At 36.0% G+C, this 24902-nt stretch overlaps 1 protein-coding gene across 10 annotated transcripts in view; it reads right to left on the reverse strand.

Annotated features, from left to right (window-relative positions):
• CEP170 (centrosomal protein 170) overlaps window positions 1-24902 on the reverse strand; it is a 146601-nt gene that overhangs the window by 74605 nt on the left and 47094 nt on the right. For all 10 annotated transcript variants that reach the window (XM_068541669.1, XM_068541676.1, XM_068541675.1 and 7 more), the window contains 2 exons: window positions 14473-14562; window positions 7454-7535 (listed from right to left, as the gene is read on the reverse strand). In XM_068541669.1, the coding sequence (XP_068397770.1) occupies window positions 7454-7535; window positions 14473-14562 (172 nt within the window). The remainder of the gene's footprint in view (window positions 1-7453; window positions 7536-14472; window positions 14563-24902) is intronic.

Consider the following 24902-nt stretch of genomic DNA (forward strand, 5'->3'; position numbering starts at 1 on the left):
AATCTAAGATATTTTTCTTATTATTTAAATCTCTTTAAAAGATAACTGATGTTTTACTGATAACAATGTAGAATGGGATTTGTAACATATATAAAAATAAAATGTATGACAACCATAGCACAAAGGTCAGGACAGAAGAAAGTATACTACTGTAACGCTCTTATACTATACGTGAAGTGGTATAATGTCACTTGAAAATACAGCTTAAAATTAAGGATAAAATTATAAATCTTAAAACAACCACTAAAATTTTTTAAAAAGTGTTACAGTAATAAGCTAACAAAGGAGACAAAATGAAATCCTAAAAAAGGTTTAAATAACCCAAAATTAATTAAGAGAAAAAGAAAAAAAAATGATGGGGCAAATCGAGCACAAATATCAAGATGATAGATTTAAGTCTAACCACATCATTAAATGTGAATGCTCTAAATCCCCAAATGAAGGCAGAAATGATCAGATTGAATGAAACAGTAAGACCAACTATATGCTGCCTACTTCAAATGTAGAGACAATAGGTTAAAAGTAAAAGAATGCAAGAGATATACCATGCTAACACCAATCCAAAACTAATGTCTAGGGCTTCCCTGGTGGCGCAGTGGTTGAGAGTCTGCCTGCCAATGCAGGGCACACAGGTTCGAGCCCTGGTTTGGGAAGATCCCACATGCCGCGGAGCAACTAGGCCCGTGAGCCACACCTACTGAGCCTGCGCGTCTGGAGGCTGTGCTCTGCAACAAGAGAGGCCGTGATAGTGAGAGGCCCGCGCACCGCGATGAAGAGTGGCCCCCACTTGCCGCAACTAGAGAGAAAAGCCCTCGCACAGAAACGAAGACCCAAAACAGCCATAAATTAATTAATTAATTAATTAAAAAAAAAAAAAAAAAAAAAAAAAACAAAACTAATGTCTAGACAAACCAGATTTCAGGGCAAAAAGTAATATTATCACAGACAAAGCAGGTCATTTTATAATTATAAAGGGGATCAACTTACCAAGAGGACACAATAATTCTAAATGTTTACATAACTAATAATAGAGTTTCAAATTACATGAAGCAAAAACTTCTGCAAGGAGAAACAGACAAACCCAATTATAGCCCAAGATTTCAATATCTCTTTCTCAAAAATTGACAGAACAAGTAGACAACAAATCAGTAAAATAGAGAAAATGCGAACAACACTACCAACTAACCTGGCCTAACCGACATTAATAGAATACTCCAACCAAAAGCAGTGGAATGAACATTCTTTTCAAGTACATAGAGAATATTTACCCAGATAGACTAGATATATTCTGGGTGACAGGACAGGATTTGAGATATACATAGTATGTTCCTGACCACTATGGGATTAAATTAGAAATTAATAACAAAGTCTCTGGGAAAAATCTCCAAATATTTAGAAACTAAGTAACAAAGATTAAATAACCCAATGATGCAAAGATCAAAAGAGAAACTAGAAAGTATCTTGCATGTTAAAGCATTACAGGCATACTTTGTTTTATTGCACTTCTGTTTATTGTGCTTTGCAGATATTGTGTTTTTCACAAACTGAAGGTTTGTGGCAACGCTGCACCCAGCAAGTCTATCAGAGCCATTTTTCTAACAGCATTTGCTCACTTTGTATCTCTGTATCACGTTTTGGTAATTCTCACGATATTTCAAACGTTTTCATTATTTTTATATTTATTATGGTGATCTGTCATCAGTGATCTTTGATGTTACTATTGTAATTGTTTTGGGGCACCATGAACCTCACCCATATAAGATGGTGAACTTAACTGATAGATGTTGTGCAAGTTCTGACTGGTCTACCAACTGGCCGTTCCTGTTCCTCTCCTCAGGCCACCCTATTCCCTAAGACACAACGACATTGAAATTAGGCCAATTAATAACCCTATGATAACCTCCAAGTATTCAAGTGAAATGAAGAGTCACACATCTTTCACTTTATGTTAAAAGCTAGAAATGACTAAACTTAGTGAGTAAGGCATGTCAAAAGCCAAGACAGAACCAAAGCTAGGCCTCGTGTGCCAGTCAGCCAAATTGTGAATGCAAAGGGAAAGTTCTTGAGGGAAATTAAAAGTGCTACTCTAGTGACCACATGAATAATAAGAAAGCTAAACAGCCTTATTGCTAACCTGGAGTAAGTTTGAGTGGTCTGAACAGAAGATCAGACCACAACTTTCTCTTAGGCCAAAGTCTAATCCAGAGCAAGGCCCTAACTCTCCTCAATGAAGGCTGAGAGAGGTGAGGAAGCTGCAGAAGAAACGTGTGAAGGTAGCAGAGGCTGGTTCATGAAGCTTAGGAAAAGAAGCTGTCTCCATAACATAAAATTGCAAAGTGCAGCAGCAAGTGCTGATGTAGAAGCTACAGCAAGTTATCCAGAAGATCTAGCTAAGAATTATAATGGAGGTGACTACACTAAACAACAGATTTTCAGTGTAGACAAAACAGTCTTCTTTGGAAGAAGATGCCCTCTAGGACTTCCATAGCTAGAGAGCAGAAGTCAATGCCTTGGCTTCAAAGCTTCAAAGGGCAGGATGACTCTCTTGTTAGGGGCTAATGCAGCTGGTGACTTTAAGTTGAAGCCAATGCTTACTTACCATTCTGAAAATCCTAGGATCCTTAAGAATTATGCTAAATCTACTCTGCCTGTGCTCTAACAGTTGAACAATAAAGCCTGGATGACAGCACATCTGTTTACAACATGATTTAATGAATACTTTAAGCCCACTGTTTGAGACCTACTGCTCAGAAAAAGATTCCTTTCAAAATATTTCTGCTCAATGACAATGCACCTGGCCATGCAAGAGCTCTGATGGAGATGTACAAGATTAATGTTGTTTTCATGCCTGCTAACAACAACATCCATTCTGCAGCCCATGGATCAAGGAGTTATTTCGACTTTCAAGTCTTATTATTGAATAAATACATTTCATAAAGCTGCCATATACAGTGATTCCTCTGATGGATCTGGGAAAAGTCAATTGAAAACCTTCTGGAAAAGACTCACCATTCTAGATGCTGTTAAGAACATTCATGATTCATGGGAAGAGATTAAAATATCAACATTAACAGGAGTTTGGAAGAAGTTGATTCCAACCCCCATGGGTGACTTTGAGTGGTTCAAGACTTCAGTGGAACAAGTAACTGCAGATGTGGTGGAAACAGCAAGAAAACTAGAATTAGAAGTGGAGCCTGGGGGCTTCCCTGGTGGTGCAGTGGTTGGGAGTCTGCCTGCCAATGCAGGGGACACGGGTTCGTGCCCCGGTCCGGGAGGATCCCACATGCCACGGAGCAACTAGGCCCGTGAGCCACAGCTGCTGAGCCTGCGCATCTGTAGCCTGTGCTCCGCAACGGGAGAGGCCGCGACAGTGAGAGGCCCGCGCACCGCGATGAAGAGTGGCCCCCGCTCTCCGCAACTGGAGAAAGCCCTTGCACAGAAGCTAAGACCCAACACATCCAAGAATGAATAAATAAATAAATTAAAAAAAAAAAAAAAAAAAGAAGTGGAGCCTGAAGATGTGAGTGAACTGCTGCAATCTCATGATAAAACTTGAACGCATAAGGAGTTGCTTCCTATGAAGGAGCAAAGAAAGTGGTTTCTTTTTGTTTGTTTTTTGGCTGCACCGTTCAGCATGCGGAATTTCCCCGACCAGGGATGAACCTGCGCCCTCTGCACTAGAAGTGCAGAGTCTTAACCACTGGACCACCAGTGAAGTCCCAGAAAATGGTTTCTTGAGATGGAAACTCTTCCTCATGAAGATGCTGTGACGATTTTGAAATGACAACAAAGTATTCAGAATAATGGCATAAACTCAGTTGATAAAACAGCAACAGGATTTGAGAGGATTGACTCCAATTTTGAAAGAAGTTCTACTGTGGATAAAATGCTATGAAACAACATTGCGTACTACAGAAAAATTGTTCTTGAAGGGAAGAGTCAACCGATGTGACAAACTTCACTGCTGTCTTATTCTAAGAAATGGCCACAGCCACCCCAACCTTCAGCCGCCACCACCCTGATCAGTCAGCAGCCGTCAACACTGAGACAAGACCCTGCATCAGTAAAGAGATCAGGACTCGCTGAAGGCTCAGATGAGAGTTAACATTTTTTAGCAATAAAGTATTTTTAAATTAAGGTATATACAATTTTTTTAGACATAATGCTATTGCACACTTAATAGACTCCAATGTTGTTTATAAACATAACTTTCATACTCATTGGGAAACCAAAAAATTTGTGTGACTGGCTTTTTGCAATATTGCAGTGGTCTGGAACTGAAACCACAATATCTCCAAGGTATGCCTGTACTCAGGGGAAATTTTAAAGCACTAAATGCCTATATTAGAAAAGAAAGATCTTGAATTATCTCAGCTTTCACCTAGAAGAAATTAATAAAGACAGCAGAAATCAAAAAGAAAACAATAACAGTGGCAAAATTCAATTAAACCAAATTCAATTAAACCAAAGTTAAATGGATTTGGGGGGAATATTCTTCCCATTTTCCCCATAATATCTGCTCTACCCACAGAATATGCTGTCAGTTAATGGTGACTCTATTTTTCTAATTGTTTAAATCAACTGTACAGTCTTGGATTCATCCTTGACTCTTTTCTTTCTCTTAGTCTACATCCAATCTAATCAAGAATATTACTGGCTCCATCTTCAACATAAGTACAGAATTCTATCATTTCTCACTACCTCTGCTTCTATCACCCTGGTCCAAACCTCCATTACTGCTCACTTGGAACTACTGCCAACTACTGTACAGCCTCCTAACTGGTCTCCCTCTTTTCACCGCTGCCCACTTCCACCCTTAGTCTTTGAAAAAGAGTAACCAGAGGATTCTTTTAAACATATAAGTCATTATCACATCACTCCTCTGATCAAACCCTCTAATGGCTCCCCATTTCACTTAAAATAAAAGCCAAAACTCTTATAGTGGCCTATTTAGGGTGATACACTCTGGCTCCCCATATTCTCCTACTCTTCACTGGCTCCAGCCACACTGACTTCTAAGGCTGTTCCTCAAATATGGCAAACATGCTCCTGGTTTAAGTCTTGCACTTAACTCTTCTATCTGCTTGAAGAGCAGTTTCCCCGGATAGATCCATTAAGGCCAGCGTCTTTACCCGCTCCACTGCTGGCTTCTCAGTGAAGTCTTCATGAATGGCCTTTTTAAAATTATAACTTCTCACTCACCAGCACTAGCTCTCTCTCTCCCATTCAGACTTTTTCTCCATAGAATTTATCACCCTCTATTATCCTTTTTGTGCGTGCTGTCAGTTCCCTCCAACCCCATTAAAGTGTAAGCTCCAGGAAGACAGAGACTGTGGTCTGTTTTATTTAGTACTGTACCCCCAGACTGCAGGGACTATGCCCGGCACATGGGAGACATTTAATAAATAATTGTAAAATAAATGAACTTAGGCTTGCTTACCTGCTACATTTCTGGCCATCTGGAGATATATTACCCCCTTCTGAAGTTTATCTTGATTACTGCAGCATTTTACTATACCTCCTGAGTTTATAGTCATTTCTTAAACTTGGATATTTCACTACTTGCTTTTCCAAATCAATTTCTCCGGTTAGAAAAAAAACTTTTGGCAGATAAATTCTGTTTCTCAGTTCCAGTCTCAATTCATGGTAAAACTGTTCTTTCTATTGCTGTGGCATTTTAATTAAACAGTTTTCAACTACAAGGTATAACAGTTTGTAGACTAGCTAACTATTAAACTTAATTTTAATTATGAATAAAGCATGATAGTGACTTCAGTCTGGTATCAGAATAAATTTGTTTTTTAAAATTTCATCCTATATAATAAAATTTCTGCCCCTGAAACAGCCCAATGTTCATTTATACACAATGCTCAAAAATCAAAAGCAATATGAAATGCTATTTTTAAATAATGAAATCAACTGAGCCTAACCTGAGGATCTGGGTAGTCGTTCTGGCTCAACACTGATTTACAGCCCTGAAAAAGTCCTTGGGAACAAAACATTTGTCCCAGGAATTTTCGACAGAAATATTGTGAGCAATTATATAAGGAAATATTAGTTCTCTATTAAGAAATCATTATGCAATCTACAAAAGATGATGAGTTGCTTCTCAATAGTTTCTTCTTGATTTAAAATTCAAAGTAAACTTTATAGAGTTTTACTGAAACCCAAATTTCCTACTATTTTCTCATGTTTTGAAACAGCTGATGTCAAATGAATTGAGTTACTTAAATTCCAAATATACCTGTATTTATTTTTTGATGAAACTTAGGCTGGTAGAAAATAACCCCTGAATCAAGGCTTTAATGCTAATTCCTAATCATTTTATGTGATACATATTTTTTAAAGGATTTAAAATATACAAATCAAAGGTATTAATGTTTAATGGTTTCACTTTTCACATGCTGCTTTGGCTCTACAAGTATAAAGGTTATATGATGTGCTACAAAACTATTTTTTTCATAAATTTTAAGTTAAATCTAAAATAAAAACTAGTTATGCTCTAGGAACAATTTTAAAGTGTCAGTACATTTACTTTACCTAAGTATCAGCTCTACTTAGCTGAGACATTTTCTCTGCTACAGTGATAAAAGTACATCCAAGTTGCCAGTACATTTGATACATTCCTTAATATCAAAGCCCAGCTAAATGCAGTAAATGAAAAAATTAAAAGTGAAAAAAAACCCATTCAGCATAATGTATAATATCTGTATTTTAATTAAATATAAACAAGTTCTTTTTACAAAGCTTTTTGCCTTGTATGAATAGAAATGCTTTTATTCTTCTTCATCCAATCATGTCCCTTCTCTTCACTAGTGATTCTTTACTAGGAGAACACCATCATATCCTTATTCAGTTCTTAGAATCCTATTTTCAAACAAAAGAATTTTAAATACACGCTAAATGCATAATGTACTTAATCAGGGAGCATGGGTCTCAGAAGACACAGGATATGGAAAAATTTGAATTGAACAGGCAACAGAGATGGAATGCATAAAATGGAGTAAAAGTGGGGACAGAAGGAAAGATAGGGTTAAATTCTTTACATTTCTCCTGGAGGTTGACCTGTGTCATTATCATTTAACCAGGAAAAAAAAAATCCCTGGGCTGGGCTACTATTACACACTCTCTGTCCTCTCCCCAGTTACATTCTTTGATACCCCAACTGCATATATAATAGCACTGCAGGGATACTTCTGCTGAAACTATAATACAGAGTGAGGAGAAAAAAAAAGAGTCCATCAACTTTTCCAGGATTATTTTTAGGAACAGGCATAATAACCAAAAAAAAAAAAAAAAAAAAAGTATATTTTTAAACATGTATTTTAGTTTGGAAGGGCACAGAGACTTCCAGCATGCCTATATTATGAATTCTTATGTCTCAAGAAATGTTAATTTACACCGGAGTAAAGATTTTTGAATAAATTTAATAAATGCACAAAATCAATAAGGATATCATAGCCAAATCTCAACTTATCTTCAAGTTTCAAGGTGATATAAGTCTGTTCTGGAATTCTTACATCATTCACAAAAGTCTACAAGAGAAAAAAAAAAAGGTGTTAAGTTTATATATGAAGTATTAATTATTACAATTTAGACAAGCAAATACTCAAACCTTATACTTTAAAGTATGTATCAAATGGTGGCTAATACAGCTTGTGTATCATCATAAAATGCGCTATGCATCTTATAGGCTAATAAATGATTTCATACTAAGCCCTTTATTACTATTACAAGTAACACACAAAGAACCAGGATGCGGTTCCTCTGAGTCTACTATGCTGCCACGACAAATTTAGGCACCTAAAAATGACGTCAAGAAAAGCTCTGACCCGAAGCTAGAAACTGTAAAGGGTAAAATATAATATAGCTCTCGATATACCATCAGGGCCCACTGGACTCAATTTTAACTTTTCTGGACAACTGTAATTATCTGTGAGGATTGAGATTTCATTATTTTTATTCCTAGAAGTCTTCCAAAGAACAAAAAGAAAATTTACTTAAAAAAACTGAATAAAACTCATTCTATTTTACAATTGCCAACGAGTCCTTTGGACCCTTTTATGAATTTAAGATACATTATAGGAGCCTTACATGAATCTAAGATACATTATAGATACATTATTTTTTCTGTATGTTGAAACATTCTGTTTCATCATCATCATCCCATAAGTATTTGAACTTATCAATTATTTCTAACTTTGTTGAAAATGACCAAAATAATAACAGAAGAATGGAATTACCTAGAACATCACTATTCAACAGAAACACTGCAAGCCACAAATGGAAGCTACACATATACTACTAAATTTTCTAGTAGGCACATTAAAAAGGCAAAATGAAAGAGGTGAAATTAATTTTGATAATATACTTTTAATTTAACCCATACATCCCAAATAGTACTATTTTAACAAATAATGAATATGAAAATTAAGAAGACATTTTACATTCTTTTTTTTTTTACCTTTTTATTTTTAGACTAGTCACATTTCAAGTGCTCAACAGCCACACATGGCTAGTGGCTAGTGCAGCGAATAGCACAGAGCTAGATGGATGATGCAATTGTGAAATAAATCATTACTATTGCATCAACCTTTAGGTTTCTTACTGCATGGCCCAAAATATTGCACCATCTTCCCAAGAAGATATAAAAGAAATCTGGATACACCATCTTTGTCTTTTTTTTTTTAAGCTATCAAAGAGCACAACTGAGAATTCAGAATTTTTAATTTAACATCCATAAAGGCAAAGAGAAAAAAAAAAAAGAGACAGGAAGATATTTCACAATTATAAGGTAAGTACAAAAAGTAGAGCAGCACTCTAGACTATAATAAAAATGATAAAATGATAATAACGTATGCAAAATATCAGACCAGGAGTCTTCAGATGAAGATAATCCTAGATGAATTTTCCCTAACACAAGAATTGATGAGAGAAGAATGTTTCCAAAGTCAAAAAGAAACTAAGATATTTTTCATCCAGTTAGCCTAAATCAATAAGAAGAATCATGCAATATTTTTTAACACGAAACTGATGATTCTGTATTTTAAAAGAAATTTTGACAGTTTTCTCTCATTTTTTAGTGTTTGTGTTTCAATACTCATTTGATTTAGTATGTAAGTGGACAAATGATCAAGGCGGGTATCTATACAAAGGTAACTAGAAGGAAAGAGATGATGTAGAAATAAAATTACTGAATTGATCTTGTAACTGTTGTACTGTTTTACAATTATGAAAGAAAAAGAAGATGACTTTCCTCTTAAAATTTTAAAATGTCCAAGTCTTAAAAATAATGCATTTTGATAATGCAAGAGCAAGAAAAACTAGAAATAATGGTAAGCTAGAACTAGCTAGAGATGTCCTTGAAAACTGAAATCAACATTTATAAAATAGATATATATCCCAGAGAAGGCATGACAGCTAATGAACAGTTAGTGGCATTCAAAGAACAATACCCATTTTGCATGTTATGTACCTTTCAAAACCAGGAAAATATGGAATAAAAATTTGAGTCTGTCATGCCTCATTTTTTACTAAAATTTCAAGTTGCTCTCTCATCTTTTAATTCTTACTTGTGTAAACTATTTGTAAAAAGACTTAAGGGGTCCATTGAACACAGATGGTAAATGGTGATGACTATTTTTCCTGGCATACTAGAAGTTAAAGACCTAGAATTCTCTAGATTTATAAAACATAGAACAATGTTATACTTAATTGCCTGGAATGCGAACATCATATAAATACCCAATATGTTTTTCTTTGATAAGCTGAAACTTTAAAAATTCCTTTACTCTTCCCTTTTAAATTTCATTTTTCCCATCTTTTATGTTATTGGATTTGAGATGGCCACGATACCTTACTTGGGAAGGTTCCCTCCATAATGAAGAAATTTAGAAGGGTCCTGAATGTTATACAGTAAAATATATAAGGGGATTGGGTTATTATGATCATATTCTCAAATTCCTTTGCATAGCTAGCACTTTGTAATATGTCATAGAATACCAGTTTCTAAATCTACCAAAAACAAACAAAAAAATTAGAAGTTGTAATCTTATTCCAGATATAAGGAGACAGCAGAATACTGCTAAAACTCAAGATCACACATTAGTATGATTTATGAGTAATCCTAAATAACAAGTTTCTCACATGCTTCACAGAAAGACTGAAATGTTAATACAAAGAAAATTCAAAGGCTTCAGACATTTATAAACTCTAATTTCAGGCTCATTTCCAAAACGAACATTTTTAGAGTGTTTTAAGACTTATACCTTGAGTTTACCAAAATATTCTATATTAATTACAAAAGAGAAAAGCTGAGGAAAATGATGAAAAAGAGAAGAATAAAAGAAAATATTAATTAACTGATGTTTGGTATGCAGAAGATAATTAGGTACATGGTATAAGAGAGATGCCACAGTTCTAAACCAATTTATTTAAAACTGTCTCAACCTAAAATACCATAATTACTCAAAAGGCCTAAGATGAGCTTTAAGATTCACTCAAAGCTTATTGCTTGACTCTCTTAAATGTTAAGCACCTATTGTTTTTAACATATGTACTAGGTACTTTCAGAGATTAAGAGACACATAATTTTAACCTGCTGGCATTTATGACAGAAATATTCCCTAAGGTCTAAAAAGGCTCAGGAAATATGAGCCAGACACGAAGTTTCAGCTTGCAAAATGTAAGTCAAAACATTTGGGAGCAAAAAGTCTTCTGACGGTCGAAAATTATAAAAGGAGAGAAAATTTCAAAGAGCTACAGGGAAAAGTCACTTAAATAAATCAATTATGAAGCATTTTAATAAATTAGATATGGAAAGAAAAATAGGTTTTGTTTCTTATGTCAACATCATTTGATCACACCTCTACCTGGTAGGTAGGACAGGTGAGGACAACGAGGCACAGGGTGCAAAGTAACAATCAAGATCTCAGAGTTCAGAAGCAGAATTACTGGGATTCAAATTCAGCTCTCTGAACTACAAACCCCACATTCTCTGCACATCAAGGAAGCTTGGGTGCCCAAGCCTGGCCAAGCCAGCTCCCCAAACTCCCCCAACCGAACCACTAACCTCAGAGAAGCAAACCAAACCAGATAAATATCTATTTAATTTACATACAAATAAATTACATAATTGACAGTATAAAATCATATAACCACCATGTACTGCATTAATGCTCTGCGAAATGTGAATGGAGTGGCCAGCAGCACAACTACCTCAATCATGTTGCCAGTGAGAAAAGTCTCGTCTTCTTCCCCTAACCACTCCTTTCATACCTTCCTCTTTCTATGCCATACTGGTCTGATGCTGCAGGAACGCCAGTGTGAAAGGGGACGTAGCAGGGGCTGGAACACAGGGAGGTGAGGTGGAATGGGATGGGAGTGGTACGGCAAAGGTCAATGGTGGCTATCAGAGAGGTGCAGGTACTCCAGTGCATGGAGGGGGCAGGAAGAACTGAAGGCAAACAAGGGCTCTCATAGAAAGAGAAGCTTCGAGGGGCTTGCAGGGAAATAGCCTACTATCACATCAGCTACAGAACCAGTTCCAGCTTCCCCAAGCAAAACAACCTCATTTCTGGTAGTAATAAATGCAAGTGTGGACCTAGGTAACTTGGGAGTATATTTTAGGGTAGGGTGAAAGGAAGTGAGAGTGGAAGTGGTCACAGGTAGTTATTTATAAGTTGAGTTTAGTTGATAAGTGCTTTCCAAAATAATTTAACTGTGTATGTATTCACTGAAAAGTATGTAGGCTACAGGATGCTAAACTTGTTTTAACTGCTTTTCTTACCATAACAACAGCAATAGTAACTAACACTTACTGAACTAGGTGTTTAAAACTATTAACTTATTTATAGCTTCACAACAACCTGAGAGGAGTACCATTTTACTATTTCTGTTAAAAAAACTGAGGAACAGAAAAATTAAGTAACTTGCCCAGGGTTACCTCACTAGTAAGAATTCAAGCTGGGCTCATAACCACCTATACTGTGCCCCCTCTGAAATTACTACTTTTAACCTGATGCTCAAATTTCTAGAATTGTATGAATGTTAAGAATAAATAGGCTGTGAATAATAATCTACAAGTTTTCTATGAATAAAATGCATGATAGCTGGTAGTTCACAGACTTTGGCTACCAAAGTCCATTCTGGCATATTTCCTAGGCTATCCATTTGGGTAACAGTGCATTTATCCAATTGTGTAATATTCTGAAGTTCTGTACCAGGCACATACTCACATGTATTGTCACATTTGATACTCATAACAATACTACAGAGCAGGAATTATCATTTCACTATTTTAGAGCTGAAGACAGGTAACTAAATTTTGCATTGAGGCTTCACATTCATAACCTTCAACTCATTAAATTTTTGCACAACTTTGGGAACTAATATGAATATATATGAGGAAACCGAATTTCAGAGAGTTTATGTAATTTGTCCGGGGTTATAATGCTGGTAAATTACAGACTGAGATTCAAATCTAGGTCCTGATTTCAAGTTCAAAATGAAGATGTCACTCTGTGAGTTATTGTATTTCAGACAATTACTGAGTACAATCAAATTATAAGGTCAGCCTAGATAAACTTAGAAGTTAATATTTCACCTGATTTGTTTTACAACCAACATCAATAATTTTTATATTTGATCACAATGTTTTAAAAGACTAAAACACTGTGATGTAATTCTCACTTATTATTTTCCAAGATATAATGTAAAGACACCTAAGAATAGCACTGTGGTCAAGACGAAACATTCTAGGCTTAAAAACAGAATATAACATTGTTAAAATATTCCACATATAAAAGTGGATTAAAATTTTTCTCTATAAAGTCTTTCATATAAAAAATTCATTCAATTCCATTCGAAAAGATTTACTGGGTTCATGCACTGTGCAGAACCTTGTGCTAGGCACTGTGGTGTACTTACCAGAAGCAAAAGGCACATGAACTGTTCAGAAGCACATAATCTAGCACAGTGACAGATATGCACAAGCAGATACAAGGCTCATAAAGCACCCAAAACAGAGATTAAAACAGAAGTCTGTAGGTGCGGAGAAGGAAGAGAGTAACTCATTAAATAGCACCTTGGAATCGAAATGCTTCCTGACATGGCCCATGGTAAAACAGTTTCTACATCATCTGCCTATCTCCTTCTACTTTAATCCATTCAACACGTTAACAAGTCAATATTCTTAAATACCTTTTCTCTGCTCCCTTCAGGAAGATGTAGAATTTGTATTTTATTTTTAAAAGTAAGTACAACTTTTACAAATGACAAGGCAGATGGAAGAACTACTGGGCTGCAGAAAATCTAACAAATTATTTGGAGAAGGAGACAGTATAGTAGGAAAACTACTGTTTTGGAGGTATGGCAAGGAAAATGTGATGATGGATCATGAATCTGGAAAAGTGGGTGATGCCAAATGTGAGGTATTTCAGTTCAAACATGAGGATTAAGACTTAGTTTTATGTGTCATGAGAAACAAATAAAGGTGTGAATAAAACTAACATAAAAACATGCCTACAAAAAAAGTATCTCAGTGAATAAACATAAAAGTCCTTCAGTAGCAGGCCAATTCAGGACAAGAAAAAAAAGTTTTACCATATTTGCCAAATTTCTGCAGATGTTTTTCCATGTAATGTTTAATGTATATTTTGAAAAGAAGCAGCAGTTAGAAGAAGTTTGGATACATTTAATTTCTGTTAAAGTCATTTTAAGGAATTCAACAGCACAGATCTGAACAAAATTATATTTGCTTATGTTAGCAGAGCCATGAGAAAATTGAGAAAAAATAAGATAAATTATTCAATACTTTAGCATTCTCTTATTCTGCAGCTACTTACATTCTGCCAATGTAGAAAGATCAAATGAAGAATTAGGGAAAAATTCACTGCAATAACACAAAAATCTTCAATGTAGGAAACCAAAGAAGCAATAATAAACACTAGTATTTAGATCATATACCACATTTGTGAAGGTAAATGGATGTGTTTCACTTTTTACTCTAGTATAGAAGATCCTCCAACCATCGGGTACCAAACCACGTTTGCATCTTTTTTTTTTTTCCAAAGTTAACCCACACTTCTCTGACTCCCAAGAGTGCTTTTTTTGCATTCTTACTGTCATGACTTTCCACTGCTTTATCACATATAAATTCAAGCCATTCAGTAAGGGCAAGCTTTCATCTTAACCTCCTTAAAGAAGTCTTCTTTTAACCACTGGATAATAACAACCAACAACCATCTGAATTCCTGTTAAGTATTTACTACCAACATCATTTCTTGGGAACATGGGCTACATTCATATTCTACCGTATGGTCCTCAAAGTGCTATGTACCTAGTAAGCATTTAAAAGTAAGTGCAAACTAAAGAAAAGGAAATATAACACAAACAGGATTTTGTGTTATATTTGTTTTCTTACAATATTAAACAAAAAATTCAAATAAGACAAAAAGCAAACTCTTAACTTACCCCATTTAGGCTGCCCAAATCTTTCACCAAATGTTCATCAGTAGAGGCATCGTAATTGATTACAGCATGTTGCTTATCCACACTACGAGACTGAAAGAAAATTCTTTAAGTTAGTAAACACAAGAAAATGCTAGAATAAATAACAAAGACAAAGATTTTTGTCTAAATACTTTATGTTAATAGGATAGCAGATAAATATAGGGAAATACCAAAGTAAAAGTAGATTCAATAAGATTTAAACTGTTACTATTTAACAGAAATTTGGCATCACTTCCCAAAGAGGAAAGCAGCCAAAATTTTAAGACATTCTTTTCTACCAAAGTCACACGTTCTACTTTTGAGAGAATTTAATTCAGTTGACTTTGTTGAATGTATTGAACGACAATAATTTTTTTTTATAATTTGAAATTCTTATATGGAAATCATGTGAATTATAATTTTATGTTTTATATACCTCACTGTAAGAAAAATTACCATATAGGATTTACATCTTTCAATACCAAAGATTAAGGGACACAATGTGATATGTTCCTGAATAAAATTATCCTCGCTTAAAACATGGGTTCTAAAACTCATGGGAGAGGTCTAAGAGAGAAAGAGAAAGTCAAAAAAAGGAATTAGAATGGCAAACTGATTTTTGAAAATTGCTTTTAAGTCTCTTTTAAAGTACACACACACTCTCTTTCTCCAGAGCTTAGTGAGTTATCTGCAGATGAAAGTAGCTCAGAGATGAACTACAAGCCTTTGGAAATTTGTATCCAAAGGAAATATCACTACAGTCACAGGAAGAAATAGTCTGAGAACCACTGAACGTGAACTCAAGAACCATTTATTACTGGGTTACTATGTGAACCTTGGTATACTAAAAGCAAAGGAAGCATCCAAAATGGGGAGGAGATATAATTTTCAGTTTCCAGCCCAGCATGTAAGGAGCTTGGAAGTCATCGTTCCTATCCTCATAACAAGAAAAAAGTTAAACTGAAAATCAAAAACTTGTCTTAGTTTCATCAGAAAATTGAGGTCATAAGGTCAACTGCCACTCTGAAATCTGGAGAGACAGGCGAATACAGAGAATCATAGCTCACCGGGAGCAGTTGAAACTACTGCTGCAGCCTCCAACTGGTAGGAAAGCTTAAAGGTTAAATGATTAATTGCTGGAAACTTGAATGTCAACTAGCTTGAAAGCAAGAACTCCTGGGGGCACAGCCTTGGCGGGAACATCATTTTTTCGTGAGTTTTACCTCCAGAAGCCCCACAAGGATCTCAGGGTGAGGATTGGAGAAAAATCTTCTCATGCTTCTGGCATGGTGAGAGGGAAAGTAGTCATTTTGAAATACACCCATTCTGCTCTCCTCAGCAACAGCCTGTCCTCAAGGAAAACTACTTTTCCAGAGCTCACGCAAATCAACCAGTGTGGGTTTTACCAGAGCCTAACTGACATGGGAGGATGGAAATACCCAACTCCAGCCTCATCTAGCCTTCCTGTCTCACCTAAGGAGGTGAACAAAAAAAAGCTGAGATGTACTTGTGAAGGTCAAAGACTGAGAACTAATAGTACTTCAGCATGCTTCCCCTCCTCCCAAACCTTACCATCATATCAACAGGGATTTATAAATAACTATTATTATTACCATTACAATGGAAGTTTCAATACAATAGAAAAAACTGTAAAGCACTATATAAGAAGGAGCCTCTATGGAAACTCAAAGACAACAGGGGAGAAAAAACCAAGGACACTATAGGAAATATTAACCTCTGACACTTGTAGCTATAACAAACAGTAAACACAGCCTTACTCCTAGCCACATTAGAAAAATGGGAAAGGTCAGCAACTAATAAAATAATAATAAAGATATAAATCCTAGTTGAAATAATCCTTTCCAAATAAATATTACAAAAATTAAAAAGTCCGTTACCCAATTAGCTTAAATTCTATATTGAAAAAGTTTTGGTCTTTCCTTTCAGCACACAAAACTCTGTATTAAAATAACTGACATCAGGAAGAAAAAATATGTGACCTAAAGCAATCTTCCAACAAAATCTAAAGATTTATCATACATACACTTTTATTCTTCTTAAAGGTTGATCTGGGGGGGGGGTTGTTTTGTTTTTTCTGCAATCTCAATTTCTTTAGGACAAACTGCAAATCTCAGAATTCAGAGTAACTTCATGAATAGTACTATTACCCCCACTTCTCTACAGCTTGCCTGAAAAACCATCTATTATGGCAAATTAGACTGCTGCAAAACACCTGCATTAAATCTAAAAGTTAAACTTTGTTTTGGTTTTTATTGTCATGTTTAAACTGTCACTCTGTTTAAATTAATGAAATACTAAATTCAGTTATTAGGGTGATAAGAAGCAAATGAAGCACGATTACAAAAATAATTTCTCCTAACTGTGGATTTATCAAGTTGAATTAGTCTAAGGAAGAAAAAACATCTCTACATGTTGTAAGGCAAGTGAGAGTTCAAGTATATGCAACCTCTAAATAAATAGTGACTAGACTACCATAAATAATCTCTCTGTGAGCAAGAGAATACAGAGAAAGGGCAGAAGTTCTTAGAAGAGAGTGTGATGAAATTCAAGGGGAAAAAATCTAAACGAGACTTGAGGAAAAGAAATCAGAAAGGAAAGTGAAAATTTACTGTTAGATATGGAGAAAAAAAATCAAATGGCTGCTCATAGAGTCAGGGAATGGCAGCTTTTGAGGGAAGTCTACATGGCTCAGAGATATGGAGAAAAAACTGAGGAGGAAATAATTTGAAGCGGCCAATTCCCTAAGTTTACAACTTGATAGAAACCTGGAATATTCTGAATCTGACATGCACCCTGCCCTCAAATCGTTTATGGGGGTAGATAATACAAGAAAACCTACTACTAAACGCAGAGCACACTTAAGAAAATGAGAGTTCACTGAGATGCCACTACAGCTTTGGAGATTGAGGAGTGAAGGAGTGGGCATGTTATATGGAACCAGAAAAAGCATCTTTTTCCTTTGTTTAATAAAGACCTTAATAACTTTTTGAGAAGACTAGTCTTATGAACTCAAGGCAAGGGATATCATCAGTTTAGAAACCACAGGACAAGTCATTGCATTTGTGTAACTCTTCAAAAAATAACAGCCAATGAAAGCAAATAAAAATGCCTGTTCTTATTTATCAAATGTATTCAAGGTATCAGTGTGTTTCTGTACCCATCACAGAAACTAAGCAGGAAACCAAGATTATAGAATATAATATGTCAAGTAAGTGGTCAAGAAAAACTGAGGGAATAAAAAAGATTTGTTATTCTCATCTAACCACACAAGCATTAAACCATTTTCATTTCCAGATAAATTCACACTTCCTCTAGATTAAACTGAGCCAGGAGAAAGTGCATTGCAACTTAATTTTCACAACCCATCTGAGCTTTTCAATAAAAATTTAATAATCTCTCAGAAACATACAATTTAAACCCTGACAAAGACAGCTAACTTCATCAAATTTCTAATACTAATGGAAAAACCTTATCTGGTCCAGGTTTAAATCAAAAGATAGTCAGTTTTGACCAGATCTCTTATTTGTTCCACCTTATGCCTTTGGTAAGAATGCAAGACTCGGGCTTCCCTGGTGGTGCAGTGGTTGAGAATCTGCCTGCCAATGCAGGGGACACGGGTTCGAGCCCTGGTCTAGGAAGATCCCACATGCCGCAGAGCGACTAGGCCCGTGAGCCACAACTACTGAGCCTGCGCGTCTGGAGCCTCTGCTCCGCAACAAGAGAGGCCGCGACAGTGAGAGGCCCATGCACCGCGATGAAGAGTGGCCCCCGCTCGCCACAACTAGAGAGGGCCCTCGCACAGAAACGAAGACCCAACACAGCCAAAATAAATAAATTAGTTAATTTAAAAAAAAATTAAAAAAAAAAAGTCCCTAATGGTGGGACTTCCCTGGTGGCACAGTAGTTAAGAATCCGCCTGCCAATGCAGGGAACACGGGTTCGAGCCCTGATCCAGGAAGATCCCACATGCCGTGGAGCAACGAAGCCCATGCACCACAACTACTGAGCCTGCACTCTAGAGCCCATGAGCCACAACTGCTGAGCCCGTGTGCCACAACTACTGAAGCCTGTGTGCCTAGAGCCCGTGCTCCACAACAAGAGAAGCCACCACAATGAGAGGCCCACACACCGCAACAAAGAGTATCCCCTGCTCACAGCAACTAGAGAAAGCCCACGCACAGCAACAAAGACCCAAAGCAGCCAAAAAAAAATAAATAAATAAAATAAATTTATTAAAAAAAAAAAAAAAAGAATGCAAGACTCTCTAGTCACTATCCCCTTATAGTCCTTTCCCCCACAAGAGCCTATGCCTCTTCCCTCATAAGTTTTACTTTCTACAAAGACCCTCTTCCCAAGGCTTTTACACTACACTCTTGAGAATCCTCCTTACTTGAAACGCCTCTTCATTCTCAAGCTCTTAGGGTTATCTCCTACTTCCTTCCTTTAAAATCTGGCTTTCCCCCTGAGAACACTATTTCCACGACAATCCTTTAAAGTGGATGATATCCTCCTAAATCCAATATTCTGTTGAGTTCAGAGATGCAGTCTGAACTGCAGTCCAGTCTACTATTGTGGCTTCTAGACCATTACTTTCCCCCTCCGATGAAAAAAACTTTTTACTTTTCTGAAGTTCTTGTTATCCACCTATATATAAATATAAATAAATATACATACACACTATATATTTACACACACACACACACACACTCACACTCACCTCCCAGGTTGCTGCAATCATTTGCGGTCATTCTAACTTTTTGACTTAAGTTTTGGGGTAATGGTAAATTCAAATTCCTACTTCTTCATGGTTGATTTTAAATGTCTCTGTAGATAACCCATATAAAAATCTAGCCTTCTCTACTCCCACAACCAAAATCCTTACCATATCTTGTCATACCACTCCCATTGCTAAACTTTATCATGCGAAATTGATTCCACCTATGGAATCTAAGCCGTAGTATTTCTCTGTGACTACATTCTCCTATTCTTCCAGTTTTCTCAATTATTTACAATAATTTACTAGTATATTACCTAAGTCCTTTGACAACCGCAAGACATCTAATATTCTGACCCCTTCCTTTTCTCCCAAGCAACCACATCCTATAACTCTGACTTTACTTCCTTCTCTATGTAACCTAGATTCCCCCCTGGCTTCAACGGTTCCCTTTATGCTCCTAATCCCCAAATCTCTACCTTCTTCATGGACTACTCTGCTCAGCTTCATATATTTATTTCCAGTTTTCTGTTTAATATCTCAATCTGGGTATCCCTCAGGAACCTCAAACTCATTATCTTGTTCCCCAAAAGTACACCTCCTGAACCGCTACTTCATCTATTTCCATGCCAGAAAGGCTAGGTCTTACATTCTTTTTCTCTCCCTCGTTCATTATATATAACTAGAAAGCACAGCCTTCTATTTTCAATCTCTCTCCTGCTCTGTCTTCTGTTCTTCATTTTAAATGATACTCTCTTCCTTAGAACTTAACCGTCTCTTCCTAGATTATTATAATCATCTAACTGCTTATACCAATTCCAATCTCTAATCCTGAGCAGTAATATAGAATAGTAGTTTAAAGCACAGGTGTTGGAGTCAAAAAGAACTGGTCCAGCCACTTGCCAGTTGTGAGACCTTGGTAAAATTACTAATCTTTGTATAATCATTCTACAAAAAGGTATACCTAGCTCACAGATTTTTTTTGTGAGGATTAAATGCATGCAAAGCATCTGAAAAGGAAATATTGCTCTGCTTAAAAACTCCTCAATCTTCTTACTGGCTAAGGTAAGATACACCAAGTCTTTAATATAGTACACAAGGCCTTCCAAGATCTGGCCTCTTCTAATGCCCAAGTATTAATCTCTCAAAACGTTTGCCTTCACATCTTATATACAAACTACAAGGAACTATTTTAATTTACCTAAATAGACACTGAATGCCATGCTATCTTCAATACCATGTGCTCAACCACACTCTAACCTTCCAGAAACCATTTATTCATCTTTTAAGATAATTCAGCTAAAGCAATCTCCTCCAGAAGTCTTTCCAGATTTCACATTCCCACATTTCCTTGCAGGCAGAACTGACCAATCTCTTTTTTCTGTACCCCATACCAACTCCCATCACTGTCCTGTATCATACTGTTTATACCCACTTATTTACATACACATATCCTTCTACTAGACTCTAAGTCTTAAAGGACAGAGAGACCCTATCTGTATACACATTGACACCTCAGCCTACACATAGTATATGTTTAAAAAGGTTTGATGGAAAGAAAATCCATGCTACTTGGCCAATCTCATTTCATAAAGAATGGAGGTAGAAAAGTTTTCTTATGTATAAAATAGCAAAAGTATTGAAGTTACAAAGTTCAGACCAAATTTTAAGAAGCCTACAAACCAGGTGGCTTAAAACAACAGAACCAAACCAAAACAAACAAACAAAAAATTGTGGCTCTCAGATGATTATAAAACCAGAAAATTTTGGAAAATAAGAGTAACAAAATGAAGCAATAATACTTTTTTTAGAAAGAAATACTTCCTTTCCTGCAACAAACAAAGAAGAAAAAGTCTGCCATCAAATAAAATCAAAACATAAAAAACAAATCCAGGCTGGGCACAACAATAAAGCAGCAAAGACTCACACTAATTTCTAACTAAAAACTAACATATGAAATGGTACAAATGGTTACCTGATATGTGTCATACATGCTTTGGATATGAAATGGCTGTTACTTCTCTTTCCTACTAAAAATATGAGAGAAAAAGACACAAATACATGGATACATATGTTAAGAAAAAACTAAAAAGAGAAAGATTGCCACTGTATGTCTCATCATTTAAAAATTTTAAAAGAGGGGCTTCCCTGGTGGCTCAATGGTTAAGAATCCGCCTGCCAATGCAGGGGACACAGGTTCGAGTCCTGGTCTGGGAAGATCCCACATGCCTCAGAGCAACTAAGCCCGTGTGCCACAACTACTGAGTCTGCGCTCTAGAGCCCGTGAGCCACAACTACTGAGCCCACGAGCCACAACTACTGAGCCCACGAGCCACAACTACAGAAGCCCGCGCGCCTAGAGCCAGTGCTGTGCAACAGGAGAAGCCACCGCAATGAGGAGCCCACACACCGCAACAAAGAGTAGCCCCCGCTCACCGCAACTAGAGAATGCCTGCGCGCAGCAACAAAGACCTAACACAGCCAAAAATAAATAAATAATTTAAAAAAAATTTTTTAAAGATAGTGTAGCTGAAAGATTCTTTAAAAGTCCAGTTGCGTTTTTACAATCATAATAATAAACAGTGATTTATCCTTTGCTATGTGCTCCAAAGGATAGATGAAAATTACTAACCTATGATCTTCAAAACGTATTCCGTCGTTAATACATCATACAAAAATTAAAATACTAAAACAGTGAGTCAAATATAATTTTATTATATTTTCTATTATGCATTAGGAAAACTATTTAATTAGTATGATGATGATTCTCCAAATCGAGTAAAATTCATGCACTTGGTACAATTAAAAAAATTTATGAAGATAAAATTAGAATTTAGATATGAACTTTTTTCAAAATGCAACTCAACTTGTATATAGAGGAATCCAATATATTGTAAAAAAACACAGTGACTAAGTCTTTCTGAATCTTAATTTTATCATCTGTAGAATGGAGGTAATTATATCTTTAAGAAATTCTTAAGGAGGAACAACTGAACCAACATAAATGAACACTGAGAACAAGAGAAAGTATTATTCAACTGCATGGTACTTTTAATAGTAGTAATATTGTGTGTCACTCAAAACAAAGACAGTATAATCTTTACCCAATAATTATACATTATACCTTTCACTCACGGCTCTCTAAGATTTATTTTACATAATATGTCTTATGGAACATAGCATCGCATAATCATCTTTCTATAGCAAGACAAACAAGCACAGCAAGTTCATTAATTTGCTAAAGCCTTCCAACGTAAGTGGCAGAAACAAAACTCAAATTCCAGAATCCCGTGTTTAATCACCTACTCTTTAATATCCAAGCACATTTTCTTCTCAATGACCACATTCTTTAGACTACCTTTTTAGGAATGAGATGAAATAACAGCAACAAAAAATTCAAAACATTTTTTTGGTCATAATTAACAAAAAAGTGTAATTGTAATCAAACAGAGCATATGACCTCATGGATCATTTGTTTCCGTTTTGCACTGGGTTTTAAGCTACATTATCATCAAAGTATGTTTACAATGCTGGTAAATCTATTTATAGTTGAAATCTTTACAGGTAAGAAACTACTGAAAATTATTCGGAGGCAGAGATTCTAAAACCTAACAACTAACCAGTTGTTTCCTGTATGTTAAAAATAAAGGGTTTTAAACCATAAATGCTAAATTAGGTTAACAAAATTTAAAAGATCTTTTATTTACTCATTAAAAAGCAAACAAATAGTAATTATTTGTATTTCTAACCATTTTAATTATCACACCAACTGATCAAACCAATGTAGAACCATTTCATCTACATAACGCCTTAAAATGAAATCATAACTTCATCAACTCTAGAGCTCCAAGTTTTCAAAACAAATATATTTCACTAATATTTATATACTTGTAAGTCTCCACTTCTCCATACGTGAGCTTAGTTCACTTTTCAGAAATAACATAAAAAGAACAGTAAGTTTTAACTAATCCATTTATTTTACTAATATTCTATGAAAGACTACACCATTTATTTATTTATTTTATTTTACTTTATAAGGCTTTGCCTTTTTTTTAAACATCTTTATTGGAGTATAATTGCTTTACAGTGGTGTGTTAATTTCTGCTTTATAACAAAGTGAATCAGCTATACATATACACATATCCCCATATCTCTTCCCTCTTGCGTCTCCCGCCCTCCCACACTCCCTATCCCACCCCTCTAGGTGGTCACAAAGCACCGAGCTGATCTCCCTGTGTTATGCGGCTGCTTCCCACTAGCTATCTCTTTTGCATTTGGTAGTGTATATATGTCCATGCCACTCTCTCACTTTGTACCACCTTACCCTTCCCCCTCGCTGTATCCTCAAGTCCATTCTCTAGTAGGTCTGTGTCTTTATTCCCACCTCGCCCCTAGGTTCTTCATGACCATTTTTTTTTTTTAGATTCCATGTATATGTGTTAGCATACGGTATTTGTTTTTCTCTTTCTGACTTACTTCACTCTGTATGACAGACTCTAGGTCCATCCACCTCACTACAAATAACTCCATTTCGTTTCTTTTTATGACTGAGTAATATTCCATTGTATATTGTGCCACACCTTCTTTATCCATTCATCTGTTGATGGACACTTAGCTTGCTTCCGTGTCCTGGCTATTGCAAATAGAGCTGCAATGAACATTGTGGTACATGACTCTTTTTGAATGATGGTTTTCTCAGGGTATATGCCCAGTAGTGGGATTGCTGGGTCATATGGTAGTTCTAATTTTAGTTTTTTAAGGAACCTCCATACTGTTCTCCATAGTGGCTGTGTCAATTGACATTCCCAACAACAGGGCAAGAGGGTTCCCTTTTCTCCACACCCTCTCCAGCATTTATTGTTTGTAGATTTTTTGATGATGGCCATTCTAACCAGTGTGAGGTGATACCTCATTGTAGTTTTGATTTCAAGTTCTCTAATGATTAATGATTTTGAGCATTCTTTCATGTGCTTGTTGGCAATCTATATATCTTCTTTGGAGAAATGTCTATTTAGGTCTTCTGCCCGTTTTTGGATTGGGTTGTTTGTTTTTTTGATATTGAGCTGTGTGAGCTGCTTGTATATTTTGGAGATAATGCTTTGTCAGTTGCTTCATTTGCAAACATTTTCTCCCATTCTGAGGGTTGTCTTTTCGTCTTGTTTATGGTTTCCTTAGCTGTGCAAAAGCTTTTACATTTCATTAGGTCCCATTTGTTTATTTTTCTTTTTATTTCCATTTCTCTAGGAGCTGGGTCAAAAAGGATCTTGCTGTGATGTATGTCATAGAGTGTTCTGCCTATGTTTTCCTCTAAGAGTTTGATAGTGTCTGAGCTTACATTTAGGTCTTTAATCCATTTTGAGTTTATTTTTGTGTATGGTGTTAGGGAGTGTTCTAATCTCATTCTTCTACATGGAGCTGTACAGTTTTCCCAGCACCACTTATTGAAGAGGCTGTCTTTTCTCCACTGCATATTCTTGCCTCCTTTATCATAGATAAGGTGACCATATGTGTGTGGGTTTATCTCTGGGCTTTCTATCCTGGTCCATTGATCTGTTATTTCTGTTTTTGTGCCATACCACACTGTCTTGATTACTGTAGCTTTGTAGTATAGTCTGAAGTCAGGGAGCCTGATTCCTCCAGCTCCGTTTTTCTTTCTCAAGATTGCTTTGGCTATTCG

The sequence above is a fragment of the Eschrichtius robustus genome, chromosome 3, assembly GCF_028021215.1.
Source record: "Eschrichtius robustus isolate mEscRob2 chromosome 3, mEscRob2.pri, whole genome shotgun sequence".
NCBI classification, from domain to species: Eukaryota; Metazoa; Chordata; class Mammalia; order Artiodactyla; family Eschrichtiidae; genus Eschrichtius; species Eschrichtius robustus.